Below are 16,222 nucleotides of genomic sequence, written 5' to 3'. Positions count from 1 at the left end.
TTTAATATGAACCTTATGAGAAAAATTTGGTAGAGGAAATAGTGGTTTCAGTAGCAAATACTAGTGTTCAAAGATGGGGCAGGGACCCGGTTTTGCAAGCTCTCGGCCAAAGATCTAAACCGAAGGCCAGCTCTTTCCACCCACGTGCGGCGTTAGGCCTCCTCGTGCCATGGAATAAACATGAGCCGTGTGTTTAGCTGCCAGTGAGCCCTGGGGATGAGAGAGGCTGCGGTTTGCCCCCAGCAGGTGTCTGGAGGGCGCTTCCCCCCCGAGTTTCGGAGTGACCAGCCACATCAACCCCACCCCACCCCACCCTTTACCCGAGAGAGTCCTGTGGCTCATCTCTGGTTTCGAGGTGATTTAGCTAAAGGCCTCTGTTTCCTCAGCCTGGATGAATTAAGCATAATAACTTAATTCTGCATGTCAAACCCAAAAAACCCCATCTACCCAATTCTCAAAAGAGAATGGCTGTTTTCTGGCCTGGGCAGCTGCTCTGAAGCTGAGTCACATCCCCCAGTTCGCTCCTGTGCACGAGCCCTGGGCCCTGCAGCAGATGCCGGCCTCCGGTTGGCCTGTGGCCTCTGACAGGAAACATCTAGTCTGTTTAGAAGGGTTCATTATTCCAAATTGTTTCTGCTTAACTTCTGAAACATGCACAACAACATGCCTGGCACAGGGAGCTGGTCCCAGGCCTAACTGCCGCACTGACATTTTTGCCCGTGAGAATTCCCGTCTTGCCCTGAAACGCAGCCGTCCGGTGGTGGCCAGTCTGGCGAGAGCCGGGCCAGCCCTGCAGGGACCCAGTGGGCGTGGCTCGGGGTGCTCATTGCCAAGCTCAAGGCTGCTTTTTGGACTTGATCTTAGTTTAGGACTGATTATAAATGATGTCTTTATGAATTCTGCTTCATTCTTGAGGGGAACCTTCTAGAAAAGAGCTTTTAAAACATGAAATGCTCTGCTGGTTCTTATAGAGATACAGACATGAAAGCACTGGCCCAGCCTTGCTCCAAACACGAGTCCCCTCTGTTCTCTCCAGGGACAGGAGACGCTTAGAGAGCTCAGCCGGGAGGAGCAGCACTCACTTCTTCTCAGGAGGCAGGCCCAGCTGGGGAAGGACGGCCCCTGGCAGCAGTGGTGGGGGTGGTGTCCAGGGTAAGGGTCCCAGAGGAGTTTCGGCAAGGCCTGACAGCTGGGAGCCGGGTCAGAGGCCTGTGACCCAGTGCCTGGGGTGCTAACATCTGGCCGGGAAGGTGATGCCAGCTGGTTAGGAAATAAGAGTCTTTTCTTGGGGAGAATGGCATCTGAGAGACAGGAAAGAATGGAAATTAACTGTCCACTTAGAGGACTGGCATTTACATCAAGATTCTTTTCTTTGTTTATGTATTTATTTGGCAATGAATATGGTTCCAGCTGATTTTCACTTTCTGATAGCCTCTGTCGCAGCAGGCTGTTTGGGTCTGTCCTCAGGGTTCAGTCTGGGGAGGCTGCCTTTTGAGTCCCTTCATCACTTTTACAGTTTAGAAAACAGCATCTGAAGCCGACTTATTGGTGATTAATCAGTTGGCCCTATGACTTCAGAGCATTTTTGGCAGTGAATGCACTTTCTAATTTGATTTAAACTTGTGCGTGGATCCAGCAGCCATATGTGATTATATTCAAAATCATGGACATTATCTCGTTATACCAAAGGACTCGTGAAGAGAGCTGAAAACAAGCACACGAAACAAAGACACAGATGATGACCCAGGGAGGAGAGGCCTGTTTGTGACCAGAAGGAGAGGGAAGGGAGGCTTCAGAAATGTGAGCTCCCCTGAGGGCCGCTCGGCTGGGCTCCCTCAGAGGAGCCCAGCTGGGACTCGGAGGTGTTCACCAGGTCTGTGGTGTCCTTCCTTGAGCCCTGGGGGCTTCACCCAGCTAACGTCGGAGCTTCTGCAAAGCTAGCTACCTGCAGGACAGATGGTGCTTGAATAGAACAGCAAATACACTGAATAAAATAAATTAAAAAGCCTCCTCCTGAACCAAGATTTTTTGGAAAGAATTCTAAATAGATGAAAACAAACAATTTGATTTCAACCAAATTGTTGTTTTTTTGTTTTTATCCTGATTTTCACCCGAATTGTCAGTCTCAAAAATAAACACTGATACATTCCCAGAAAATATTTTTCAAATAAAAACTGACTCTGTTAAAGTTTGCCCTGATTCTTTCAAAACTGTGTACAAGACACTGTCAACCAAAGTGACTTGCATATTTTTTTAAATAAACTTGAACATATGCAGCTAAAATGTCATTAACTCCCTGCTGCCTGAGTGTGGTTAAGAGTGACGTAAGACCCCTGGTGCTGCGTTTCTAACGTCAGGGTCTTGTGACCCTCAGAGAAGCTTCCCCAAGCAACTCAAATAGCATAGTTTAACTTTTCTTTTTTTTAACTAAAGGCCCTGTGCATGGGTAATATTGAAAAGTGCATGCAGATTCCTTTAAGCCAAACTTACTCTTCTGTTACGAGTTCAGTTTGTCCAAGAGTGAATAATTTCAGAGTAAGACTCATGGAAGAAAAATAAATTGAATTTTTACATTGCTTCAGATACATTTGCTCCACTTAGTGCTTCCCGAGTCAGACATTACATTTTGCAATATAAATTCACAATCAAGATTTTAAAGGGAGCTAAATATTTTAATCCAATTAGACAAGTGAACAAAACACTGAATATTACATGTAGTGTAGATAAGTGGTTCTTGCCTTTAAAAGACTGTAATTCCGTCACATTACAACCCCAAATGTCAATGTTGTCTTTATTTTTAACGCTTTCAAACATGAGGCAGCCAGAGGCTCCACTCTCTGCTGTTGGTGACACTGTCTGTCCTTTGGGAATTCTTAAAATCTATTTACCATGGAAACATGGTTCCTATAAAACACAGACCCCTGCCCATGTGCAGGGGAAGTTCTCGTGACTCATGGGATTCAAGAAAGCTGGAAGGTGACAAACCCGGGATCCCACGGGTTCTGGAAGGAACCTCGTGTTGAGTGTGTGCTGGGGAGGAGGGCTGGCGTAGCAGATGCCAGCCCCGGGCGTGTGTCCTCCAGCTCGGACCGCGCCTGCCTGTGCGCAGGACTCCCTGCTTCCCCCCACGTCCAGCTCAAGACGCTGTTTCCCGGGAAGCCCAGGAATCCCCGTCTTCAGCCTCTTTCTGCAAGGAAGTCTGTCCTGCTTCTACCTTTGCATTTTTCTGGCTTCTATAGTTCTTTTCCTGTTTCGGACCCCGGAGGCAGCAAAGCCAGGCCTTGGAGTCCAGAAAAAATGGGGCTTGCACTCTGACTGCCACAGAGCTTTTATTGTTGGAGGCCCAGAGGGAAGAACGAACTGAGGGTCTGCGGTGACCTTGCTGTGACCTCCTGCCCGCCTGGCAGCTGTGCCGGCCGAGGGAGGGGCAGCTCAGCCAGAGCTTCGGTGATCTGTGCTGGGCGGAGGCGGGCCCAGGCCTCTCCCCGGAGTTCATGACCGTGAGCCCTGGGCGGAGAATTGCCTTCTCACAGGTTGGCAGCCATGTCCGAGGCCACGTTTCCACCAGGTTCCCCAGAGGACTGGTGAGGACAAATCGGTGACCATCCATAGGCCACTTGGCTTGTTGGTTCCAGGCTGCCCGACATCCGATTCCTACTGAATCCCGCAAACGTCAGCCCTGGTCGCTTGCGTGCCCTTCCCCCAGGCCGGCCGGAACAGCATGAAACAGAGCCGGACTCTGAGGTCAAACCGCCCAGGTTCAAACCTTCGTTCTGTAGCCCTTCGGGGAAGTTTTTAGCTTCCACATCACTCAGTTTCTGCTTTAAAAAAACAAAGAAACAAAAAAACCTAACTAATAATAGAACCAGCTTCCTTTTAAAAGGGAGCTCCCTGCATTACCAGAGCCCAGAAGAGATGGCCAGCCAGCAGGGTGGCACTGAGATCCCTGCAGGCTGGAAAGGGCCACTTGGAGAAATCATTTAACATCCTTTTTACACAAACAGAAAAATTGGGCCCGGAGAAGTGGAGTGAAGAGAACTGGGAAATGAACTTCCAGAGAGACTGGTCTTCATCCCCTGGGCCTTGGGCTGGTTGGAAGGGGAGGGAGGCTTTTTTCTCCCGGGGCAGCGGCCTGCAGCTGGGCCCTGGCTGGGAAAGTTGCAGCGCAGTGGCCTGGCTCTCAAGGTGGGGGTGTAGTGAGGGCAGGTACTGGTGGCTTCCCTGGAGCTCTGTCAACAGAGGCCAACCTTTGAAATGCCTCGGACAGAGGTTGGGGGAGGGATCCTGCCCTCTCTAGTTAAAAACAGGACAGGTCCACTTTTTGACCTGGCCACACAGCAACAGAAAATCTACAGATGAGCAAGGGAGAGACCAAGGATGGGTATTCCGTTTGCAGGGGCTGCTAGCACCCCCGTGGGCAGGGCCGCGCTGGACTGTGACATCCCTGGGCCACAGGCTTGGGAACAAAGAGGCAGAGAAGGCCTGCTGGACCCCACGGTGTGGTTGCCTGGGGAACAATTCAGGTCACCCAGAGAGACTCATTTTTTAAACTCTGAATTTAAAGTTAAACTTCAGAAACAAATTAGACACGGAAGCCAGGATTTGTGGAGAGAAGGCTCTGTTAGGGTTTAAAACGAGAACAAAGAAAACAGGTCAGTCGCGAGCTTGCAGTCCTGGAGCATTTGTGTCATCTGTGGACAGCACTTCAGAAGAGCAGCTGCCAGGGTACCTTCAGCCCTCTTCAGTCTGGAGGGCAGCCACTGGCCACTGCAGATGTGGCCACACCACCTAGGAGGGCTAACAGCAAGGGGCCTTGGTAACAAGTCTGAAGGCACACTTGTCATCAAGGTGGGAGGATGGTGGCTGAGGGCTCAACACACAGTTCAAACCGGCTGATGCCCACCGGCACACACGCCCTTGTCTCCCTTACAGCCAGACTGTGGCCACTGTGGCGTGAACAGTGAACCAACTTTCTGGGAGTAGGCATGGCTAGTATCCCTAAGAAGTGATGGCAGATGAGCCCGATTTGGGCGATAACTAAAGCTTCTCTGTGGACATGCCACTGGCCGGGGGGAAGAACACAGAAACATTCCTTAGTAAAGATCCGAGGGTGACAGCAAGTGCTATGTTTAGCAGGCAAGTTGCTGTAATTAGGGTCAACTACTCATCGTCACATTTACTGAATGGTCACCGTGGTTGGGCGGTGGTGGGCGAGGGGACCGAGTGTGAACGCTAAGTACTGTGATACGAAAGTGGGGAGGATTACTGGGCTTCGCCTCAAAACCAAATGAAAGAGAAAACCGACAAGAAGACAGTGATGGCCGAGTTGCTCCCGGGAGAGAAAAGCAGGCTGAACCCCTCCCCGCAGCAGGGTCTCGGTCAGGTGATGGTCAGGTCCCAGGGAGCCTGGAGTCACAGGAACCGCAAAGACCCCTGGTGAGAAATGCTCGTTTCCTGGAGCTTGGTTAAAAAAACCCCGCAATGCATTTTCCTTCTACTTAATGTCTTTACTGTTCTCTGTTGTGCGTGTTACGGGTGTGTTTCCTACCTGAAGTTCAGTTAAATTTTTCTTTTGAAATGTGCCTGTTGAGGTTTATGCTTGCCCTCGTATTCAGAGACACCCCTGAGTCTTTAGAGTTAGAAAGTAAGCCACCATCTCCGGGGCTCCCGGTCAGCTCCAGCCTGCCCGTCTGTGGGAAAGGAGGTCCTTCAAGCCGGCCACGAGCCGACTGATCAAGACTGGAGGCAGATCGGCTCTCAGAGATCCTGTGTTTAATGGGCAGATGGAGTTGGTGGCCGTCTGAGGACAGAGGGTGCCCTTTCTGCAGCGGTGGAGCCCCGGGACTCACGGCCTCCCTGCGCTGCTCAGAAGCCCTGTGGGGCCCCCCTGAGGCCGCACACAGACACAACTTCCTCAGGGCGCCGGGGGAGCCTCCTGCCCTGCCAGAGGGAGAGGGCTGCACACGTGATAAACTGATCTCCCACAGACTTGTCCTGAGGACTTCTGAGTGACAGCCATCCTGACTGGTGTGAGGTGATACCTCATTGTAGTTTTGATTTGCATTTTTCTGATAATTAGCAATATTGAGCATTTTTTCCTGTGCCTATTGGCCATTTGTATGTCTTCATGGGAGAATTGCTTGTTTAGGTCTTCTGCCCATTTTTGGCTTGGGTGGTTTGTTTTTTTGTTATTAAGTTGTATGAGCTGTTTATATATTCTGGAAATTAAACCTCTGTCAGTTGCATCATTTGCAAATGTTTTCTCCCATTCCACAGGTTGTCATTTTGTTTTACTTATGGTTTCCTTTGCTGTGCAAAAGCTTGTAAGTGTAATTAGGTCCCATTTGTGTATTTTTGCATTTATTTCTATTGCCTGGGTAGACTGCCCTAGGAGAACATTGCTGAGATTTATGTCAGACAATGTTTGCCTAGGTTTTCTTCTAGGAGGTTTATCGAATGGTAAGTGCTGGAGAGGGTGTGGAGAAAAGGGAACCCCCGTACACTGTTGGTGGGAATGTAGTTTGGTGCAGCCACAGTATGGAGATTCCTAAAAAAAACTACAAGTAGAGTTACCATATGACCCAGCAGTCCCACTCCTGGGCATATATCTGGAGGGAGCTCTAATTCAGAAAGATACATGCACCCCAATGTTCACAGCAGCACTATTTACAATAACCAAGGCACAGGAGCAACCTAAATGTCCATCAACAGAGGACTGGATAAAGAAGTTGTGTATATTTATACAATAGAATATCACTCAGCCATAAAAAAGAATAAAATAATGCCATTTACAGCAACATGGAAGGACCTACTGATCATCATTCTAAGTGAAATAAGAAAGAGAAAGAAAAATACCATATATCACTCATATGTGGAATCTAAAAAAAGAGAAAAAACAGGACATTAATGAACTCATCTACAAAACAGAAAGACTTGCAGACACAGTAAACAATCTTATGGTTACTGGAGGGAAAGGGGGTGATGGGAAGGGATAAATTTGGGCATTTGAGATTTACAAATGTTAGCCACTACAAAAATAAATTTAAAAAATTTCTTCTGTATAGCACAGGGAACTATATTCAGTATCTTGTAATAACCTTTAATGAAAGAGAATATGAAAATAAATATATGTATATATATATATGCATGACTGGGACATTGTGCTGTACACCAGAAACCGACACATTATAACTGACTATACTTCAAAAAAAGTCATGAGGAGTGCCTCACATACACTGGGAAATCTACTTGAAATGTAAACAGGCAAGGCAAGACTGATTTTCAAGTTTCTTTTGTGCAAACTCTGATCTGGGTTTCACTCATTGTCCTGTAATCGAGGCCTAGGTTGGGTTAACAAGAGCCCTCTCTGATTCTAGCTCAGCAAGTCTCTATTCGGGAGTGCAGAGCCCACCTGTTTCTCTTGAGGACGAGTCTCACCCAGCCAGAGACGGGGCAGGCCTATGACCCTGCTCTGCATTCTGATTTCTCTGTTGAAGTGAAAATGGGGACTTGGTAGTTACCACCTTAGCCCTCTGCCCAGTCCCCATCTTCTCTGAGATGTCACATTCCTGGAGGGCAAGGACCATGTCTGACTCATCTTCCCATATAGGACATAGAAGGTACTTGAGAAACGTTTTGTGGAATGTAACTATTTCCAGTGGTTTCTGACACCACTTCCTGACCTGGTTTATTCTGCACTAATTTGAACAGCCACGTCAGCCAGGGCAGGCAGCAGTGAATACGGATTTCCTAACTTGTGACTCCCTCAACCCAGTTTTCATGAGCTAGTTTTGAAACATTTATTCTATTTAAAACTGAGAGACCACATACACCAAATTCCCTCTTCCAGCCTGTGGGAGGTGGTTTCCATGTAAAAATGCCTTTATATATGTTAAAATACATTGTCTGCATTGAAAAACTAGGAGGTTTTAGCTTGTATCACTTCACCAGGAATTTCTTAGGGACACCTGATCTATATCCTGTTTTTCGGTCTAGTTTTACTCACTGTAACGTCTGAGCAATTTTCAGTAAACAGACTCTAGCACGAATCACTGTCTCCTTTCCCCTGCCTATGGGGACAGAGGTGGCTCTTTGGCCAAGTCCTGTCATCAGATCAGCCTTATTTAAGAGACACACGAATGTCCAGAAATCAGGTTGTTTTCAGATTTAAAGCATTAAAACAAGAGTTCACCTTATAGTCCTATAAATTTCGCATACAATTGGTTAATATAATTTCTGTATTTTTAGCAAAAGAATTTTCTCAAAAACCTTGGAAAGAAGTGACTAAACCAGTAAGAAGACAAATCACATTGAAGAACATGATCTATTTAAACTTACTTTTTATTATCATTTTTTTCCAGTTACCCAGCATGCCACAATCTGATTGCTGACCTGGATGAAACAGAGTGAAATAAATGATTTACAAAGAGATATTTACATTCATTTGATTTGTACGTAAGATGTCACAATGCACTGCGACCTCCCCAGTGGACACCGCCCCGGACTGCGGTGAGCTGCGTCGTCATTGCCACATTCGCTGCCAAGTGGTCCCTGCAGGGCAGACGGGCTGGAGCTGAAGTCTGAGACTAGATGAGGAGACCTCCTGGTGTATGTTTTCCAAAATGGCTTGAAGTTAGTATGTTTTTATATCTGCTCACTTGTATGCTTTGTTACACATATGAATTTCAATAAATAAACTTTTTGAAGACTTGAATTGTAATGTTTCCTTTTTATCTTGTAATGATGAAAAAAATACCAAAAAAGGCACGTATTTTAACTAGGCCAAAGGGTGTGAAGGACCAAACCTTCTTCCTGCCTTTCCTGCTTCTTTCCCTCTTGATGATCTGCACATGGCATCCTTCAACTTTGCTTTTAATCAACATCCTGTAAGCCTCCATTATTTATCATCCTGCTAATTTGTGCACAGTCAGAAGACACCAGGAAGCACTAAGCATTATCCTCTCCACTCTGTTAACAACAAAAACAGACAAAAAGCATCTTTGGCTTGATGGCGTCAGGTTTCTTCTTCAAAATGCAGTAACTGAGAGGGAGCCTAAAAACGTACTTCATGAAATTACAAAATTTACTTAGAATTCTATCAAATACCTGTACACAGATCATTGTTTTAGTTTAAAATAGTATTTCTACTATACACAAGCCCTCAACTGCTTTAAAGTAATAAAAATGGGCACTGAAAGTGTTGTGTTGTTCTTGAGGATGACACTGGAACAGCAAGGGCAAGGCTGCAGTCGGGACTAGTCCCTGACCTCAGGCTGTTCTCCCAGCAGCGCTCTGTCACCACCAACACCGTCACCACCACTACCACCATCACCATGGCCTCTCATGGACGTGGCTTAGGCTTCGGAGGCAGTGGGACGATACACCCACAAAGACCATTTGAGCCTCTTGCGCATGGACACAGTTCCAGCCTGGAAGGACAGAACTTCTGTTCAAATTTAGAAGCTTTTTGATTTCATCAAATGTGCTAGACATAAAGGTTGTCACGTGTTAATTGTCCCTAATTCTGTTTCAGGAACAGTAAATAAATTACACAATTCTAAAAATAGCACCTTTAAATAATTACAGAGGTCACTTTATGTTAGCCTCCTGGATCTGTCAACCCCAGTGGTTCTGAGAGAGGCGCCCGTGTGAGGAAGCCCTCCCGTTCGGCTGTGTGGCATACACGTACGTGCCTGACCAACTCTGGTCCCAAAGCCTTCCCCTATCTGGCACAGTCACAGGAGCAAAGCCAAGTTTCTACAACAGTAGGTTTATGAGGTAAAATCAGAAAAAGGCCCCATCCAGAATGCTCCTGGATAAATCAGACCGTAGGCCAGCCCTCCTATCCATCTATCACCCATGTCTAAGTTGGTTAATTTGCCCTGAAGTTTTAAAAATATATTCTAAGAAAGAAGTATGCAGAGCAACACATTATCAGGAAGACATTACTAGTGAGCTATGCTTCTTAAGAATTCTGGGTCCAAACCACCTGGTGTAAAGACTATCAGGGGCTTAACCAATCTCCAAAGAGACCTAGTCCGTCTCTGGCATCACAGATCTGGCCTAAACCCATCGCTGAGAGGTCAGCATCTCCCCTTTGGAAGGATCCCTTCATCAAAGTTTGTATAACTGCACTATCGCCATTTTTTTGAAGAAACAAAATAATTCTGTGTTTGGAGCTACAAGAAACTTACATACTTTCCTGTCACATTTTAAATAGAATAGGTTAATACCAGGTGCAGGTGGAGCTATTAATCTTTTTTTTTTTCAGAAGTCTAACGTTTAATTTTCTGAGATTGCAGAACCACGTCCAACAACAATAAACAGAGAAGTAGCAGATTGACATAGTGCTTTATTTAAGCTGTCTGTACGAAGGAAAATAATGTGCATCCCTATCATATACGTGTAAAAATACTAAGGATGTACAGTGTACAAAAACAGTTTCTTGTCGTTATTTCACATCCTTGTGGGTCATATACGTAAGGAAATAAACAGTTTTAGTATGACCAACAGTAATAGTAATACAGTTTCTTGGGTTCATAGTTGCGTCTGCTTAAAATCCTTAACCAGATGACTAGATCTTGCGCGGATCTAATGAAAGAACTAGCAAGGTCAAGAAATGTCACAAACTATAAAGCTACAGGGAGGTAATTCAATTACCAATTTAGAGGTTTTCTTTTTATTTAAATAAATACTTTACATTTCATGCTTGCCTGTAATGCACTACCAGGAGCAAGGTAAGGAAATTCTACTGTGGACAGTACAAACAGTAGCAGCAAAGTGTGTACACTGAGGTGTGATATAGAGACCCTGCAGTTAGTGGGGGGGCCCTTACTCTGGACTCGAAGAGAGGCAAGTGGCCCCTGCAAGAACAGTCAGCTTTAAGAAGCCGGAAATCAGGTATGGGAAATGGAAAACACTGGAATAATGCTATGTAGTTAGTGTGGAAAGCAAAGCTGTGAGCAGCCCTGCTGAAAATCCAAGCAGAAACGGCCCATTTCCTCCAGGATGGCTGCATCATGGCAAGAGGCAGACTCGGTACAGGATGGAGTCCGCAGAGCCGGAACTCTACTCAAAGAGAGTGGCTCCCGGTTCAGGCCTTTCCATCTGCCAGAATCCAAAACTTCAGCTAAGGGCAGACACAAGGGAAGCTTCAGAATCTTCATCTAAACACATTTCTGTTTTTCTACACCAGCTGACTGAGGTCAGGGAGTGAAAGTAAGGAATTCTCAAGATTGAAGCCAAGAAAACACCTTGTGTGACACTCACGGAATCTCAGAGTGGGTACAGGACTGAGGACTGAGCCCCGGGCACTGGCTGGGGAGGGGGAGCCTGCTGTGCAGAGCAGCCAGCCTGGGGCATGGTCAACGCTACCTTGAATCTTTAGGAAGTGTCCTTGGCCAAGGTCATGGAAATCACCTTAAGATTTGGAAAAAAGCCCAAACTCTCAGTGTGCTTAGTGTATGGTGTCATACTTTCCCTCTGAAGAAATGAATGCTCTGAACACCAGCCCAGCTCAGCTGTCCTCTCTTTCTCTTGCGTTTCCTTTTTATACAATGGATACAAGACAACTTACAGGACAGACCTAGTCTACTTTCTTGTCAAAGTGAAACATTCAACATAATTCCAAGTGAAAAAAAAAAAAAAGTTGAGCTATATGTGTACGAAAGAATGAACTACCATTTACTGTAACTTCCTACTCAATATTAAGGATGAACTTCACTCAGGTAGAAATATGAAAAATTAGGATAAAATCTATGTCTGAATATGTCTTAGCTGCCTTAGTAAAATGCCCTTTAACCCCCCGTCAGTCCCAGTGGCCCACCCACCGCCAGCAGTGGTTTCATATCTATAAATCCACACTTCCAGCGTCAAGAGGCTAAGACATCTGCATATGAGTATGATTCATCCTGCTCAGAAAGTCACTTGCTCTTTCACACAACGCAGTCACAGCGCTACACCATGCTGCAGTCTTCCATTTGGGAGCTGCCAGATAGTTTAACTAAGTACATCTCCACGATTGCTCCATGGAGTCGGGAAGCCTCCTGATTGCCGCAGGAAGGGCCCCCCGCCCCCTGGACTTCATAGGCTGCTTTGGAAAATGTCAGCTCCTAGCACCAAAGGGTTTAATCTGAAGATCATCATTAATGAAGGAGAAAGATGAGGTTTGCATACATGTCCCCTTTCAGTGAGAAGTGTTGGAATCTGAGGACATGAGTATACACAGAAAAAGAAAAGTTGGAGGTGTTCTTTTTTGTCTTGTTTTTTCCCTGATGGCTTAATTCAGTGATAAATGTACCATGATCAGAATAAACACACTAGGTCCTTATCCTTTAACTGCCCACTTCGTTAACTACTCGAGATGTGTTCATTTTGCCAAGTAAAGTTCATTGCTTATCATCCAGGTCTCAATTTTCTTCATTGCAGTATACTGCCAGGCCGTCAGCACACTTCCATTCTCAGAAGAGCAAACATCGACACTCACTGGTTTCAACCCCTTGGCATGGAGAGTTGGGGATTTCTCATTTTTAGCACCAAGGGGTTAAATGACAGCATCTCTTCTCCCAAAGCCAAACTCTAACCCTATATGTACAATTTCAGAGCCTCATCAAAATTTGTTTATATAGGAGAAAAAGTGCATGGTTCTCATCAGCGTGTACATTCCTTGCACATGGGTCAAAATAAACTGCAGTAAGTCTATTTTATGTAAGTTGGAGCTGCATTTGCTAACATGACATACAATTCTTATCACTAAAAAATAAATACTACTGTAATATAAACAAAATCATAAAAGGACATTCAAAGTTTTAACATCCGAGAAAAAGCTAATTCACGTAGAACTGAAAATAAAAAAATTAAAACAAGTAAGGCAAACGCCTGTTTACCTTGGTGTACAAATTTTGGTGAAAAGCAGGATCATTACACCTGTCTACATTCTTCAGCCATCAGAGGTGATAGTAGCAAGAAAGGAAAAAGGTTTCCAAGCACGGGGGGGGGGGGGGATACTCTCTGGTGCAAATCGTATCACAGACCCTTTAAGTGACCTTGACTCTGCTGTGCATATGCCTCCTTCCTTGGTAGAAAGTGTTCCTTTGCCAACAACTGCCCATGGAATCTGGACATCCGCGTGGAACAGCAGGCTTCCTCTGCAGTATCCAACAGGAATTTAAGTTTATATATGTATATCTCTGTCTTAACCGTTGCTCAGTCCTTCTCTCAAATGCTTCCTAATGAATTCCAGCCGGATCTCAGTGACACATACCTACTTTATGCACTGATCTGATCTGCTTTATTAAGATTTTGCATATGCACATGACCACACTTCAACTGCTTGTTCTGTATTATAAACTAAATCTTCTTAGTCTAATTAGTTTTTGATTTCTCTTCTAGAAAGTTAAAAAATGTACCTAGAATCAGTGTATCTCATGTAGCCTTCACTGTTAGGGAGAAACAAAAGCTGAAAAGGTCAGAAGATGACAGTTGGTGCACAAATGAACGGTGGGCTCATGACTTCCAGAGACTGTAAGATTACCTCTTAAAGTTGCTATAATAGTAAGACAGTAGCAGCAACAGCATGAGACCTTAGACTGAGATACAATTTCATGCAAAAACAAAAAGTCGAGAGTGTTTGCGTATATGTGTGTTCTCGTGTGAGTGAAAGGCGGCGAGGGGTGAAGACCTTGGACTGGTCTGGGGCATCTGAAGGTGCTCCTGCTATCTGTAAGAGCTGGGACTGGTGTGATGTCCAGGAATCATTTTCAGTAATAACTCTACGATGACGGTGAAGTAGCAGAAGTAAGAGACCTATTCCCGGCCACTTGCAGAGTAGGAAAACTGAGGGAAGTGCGGCCGTCTCTCATTGTCCATGCAGTCCATGCCGTCCTCATCATCTGCCGGCACAAACAGCTATTTTAATTCATATTTATTTCTTGCAACATTATCTCTGATCTACATAGTTCTAACTCCTGACATAAAAAGATTAGCAGAGGCAAGAGCGCCCAGAAACTTGTGTTAATCACTAAAACACACAATGGTTACACTTACTTCAAAAATGTCATTTTCAAACACATGACCTACGAAGACATAATACTATCAAATCATCTTCAAGACACTAATATTTCAGGACTCAAACTGTGGAAAACTATTATCGAAGAAGACAAGATTTTTAAAATAAGAAGGAACAAATGATCTTCAATAACCTTCAATTTCATAAAACTATGTACGTCAAAATTACAAAGTCTGTGAATCCTAAGGCAGCCAAAGTATCTGCCTAGAATCCAGTATCAATCTGTCCCCCAAATGCCTGTATCTCTTCTTCATGGTGCTTTAGGTGTGATTGCAAAATAAAGCTTATTGTGATTCCATCTCATCTGAGCCCCTGATTACATGTTTAAGATTTTACACTCTTTACTCCACATCTAATATCTGTCTTAACTCACTGTTCCTAATTTTCCTACAATAAACCTTTAAACAAGAAAAAAGAGACTAAGACAAGGAAAAAGAGGGAAAGAAGCCAGTATCTAAGTACTAGCTCATCAGGAAACAAACGGGGAGACTTGAAAGGCATGGAAAGAGACTGTTTCCATTGAAGCTGCTCCTCAACTTTCCTCTTCCCTGTTTCCTTGCACTAGAAAGATTACAAACGATCACTCAACGTCTTCCCATAACAATTTCCATGATTAAAATCTTGCACTGCCAGGATGCTCTTCCTTACATGTGGCCATGCACTCAGTCACTCAGCCCAGATTCCTTGTGCATCTGATCTGCTCTGGGCTCCAGGCAAAGTCCTTCCCATCCTCAGGGCTCATTGTCTGTAGGGGAGGTGCCCATTAAATCCCTCTGCTCCACTCAAAGTGCCTCTGATCATATACTGTCCTGCATGAAATAAGTGAGAGTCTTTCAAATACCCAACTGTCTTTTCTTCAAGCAAAAAAATTCTATTTCCTCCATACATACAGGAAGTACATTACCAATTCTGTACTTTCCGGCCTCTCTAGGGAGTATTAGTTTCGCGTAACGGGAGAAAGAACATGGGCCAGACCCACTGTGTGGTGTGCCCTGACCCCGTCACACAGCAAATGATGGTGCTCTGCACGCCTCTGAAGAACAGCACACATTCCTGCTTTTTTTTCCCCTCAGTGTTCTCTTCAATATTCTATTTTTAATAGAAACAGGATCAAGTTGCTATCTGAAATTTATAGCCTTGTATTATATGGCGCTCAATCCATCAAGGATTTGTGTCTCTCTGTTCTGTGTAAACCTCCCTCCTTCTGCGAGCAGACCTTTTAATCTACAGTCAGCATTTCCAGATAGTACTGTAATGTAGGGAAATCTCTGCCTGCTTATAAAATACTGCTTAGGTATCAAGCAAAACACATCCACCTTTTAAATCAAATACCTTTCACAGTATTTTCAGATACACTAAAGACGGCAGGACCTGAGGATGGCATATCTGTTTTGAGTCACAAAGTATAAAAACCCTCTATATGAAAGGTGGCTGAAATCTTGACGTTCAGACTCTGACAAGTACTAATCACATTTCAAGGAAAGGGTTTGCCCCACTAGCAGCTTTGTTCTGCTGGGTGCGTTTCTGCACAGTGAACACGCAGAGCCCTGGACAGCAAGTGTAGGAAGCCTGGTGCTTGTCTGGCCACGACCAGGCCTTGCACCAGGCTGGAGAGGCCTGGAGCCCAGGCAGCCAGGCTCTTGACAGGGGAAGAGGCTGGACTTCCTTTTCAAGGAGTATTTACTGCTATGAGGCTGCACTGTTAGCTGAGAGTCAAAAGAGAGTCTTCATTCTGTCACTTAGTTACAAATTCACCCCCTTTCTGAACATAAAGAAATGTAATCTCATAGAGAACCATGTGTGGGCCCCACATCTTGATCTCCTTTAAAGCCAATTACATCACACTCTCCCTCCAGCTCCCTCCAGTGCTCTAGAGTCTGGCCATAGAGATGGGCAAGAATGAGGGGTCCCCTGGGCCCTGGCTGCTGCATGGGTGAGTGGGGCTGTGGAAGGAGGGGAGCCCCAGGGAAGCTGACAGCTGACAGGGTAGCCAACTGCCCCAGCCAGCCCTTCGCACCCATCAAGGTACATAAATACGTTCCTGCTCTGAAAGGAGGTTCAGAGGGAATAATGATGATAACGGACATAAACAGTGCAAAAAACCCCAACCACCACACACATCTGGAAAGAGAAAACTAGATGATCAACTGCATTGTA

At 45.2% G+C, this 16,222-nt stretch overlaps 2 protein-coding genes across 17 annotated transcripts in view; one reads left to right on the top strand and one right to left on the bottom strand.

Annotated features, from left to right (window-relative positions):
- Positions 1-8,713, top strand: part of SDCCAG8 (SHH signaling and ciliogenesis regulator SDCCAG8) — a 185,805-nt gene extending 177,092 nt beyond the window's left edge. For all 10 annotated transcript variants that reach the window (XM_074351768.1, XM_074351759.1, XM_045509440.2 and 7 more), the window contains one exon: positions 8,361-8,713. In XM_074351768.1, coding sequence (XP_074207869.1) covers positions 8,361-8,383 — 23 coding nt within the window. In that variant the 3' untranslated portion in view covers positions 8,384-8,713. The remainder of the gene's footprint in view (positions 1-8,360) is intronic.
- A 1,620-nt stretch (positions 8,714-10,333) lies between these two features.
- AKT3 (AKT serine/threonine kinase 3) overlaps positions 10,334-16,222 on the bottom strand; it is a 207,801-nt gene continuing 201,912 nt past the window's right edge. For all 7 annotated transcript variants that reach the window (XM_074351770.1, XM_074351769.1, XM_045509444.2 and 4 more), the window contains one exon: positions 10,334-13,889. In XM_074351770.1, coding sequence (XP_074207871.1) covers positions 13,804-13,889 — 86 coding nt within the window. In that variant the 3' untranslated portion in view covers positions 10,334-13,803. The remainder of the gene's footprint in view (positions 13,890-16,222) is intronic.

The sequence above is a fragment of the Camelus bactrianus genome, chromosome 23 (genome assembly GCF_048773025.1).
Source record: "Camelus bactrianus isolate YW-2024 breed Bactrian camel chromosome 23, ASM4877302v1, whole genome shotgun sequence".
NCBI classification, from domain to species: domain Eukaryota; kingdom Metazoa; phylum Chordata; class Mammalia; order Artiodactyla; family Camelidae; genus Camelus; species Camelus bactrianus.
The sequence above is the reverse complement of the archived record's forward strand: the minus strand, read 5'-3'. Positions and strand labels throughout refer to the sequence as shown.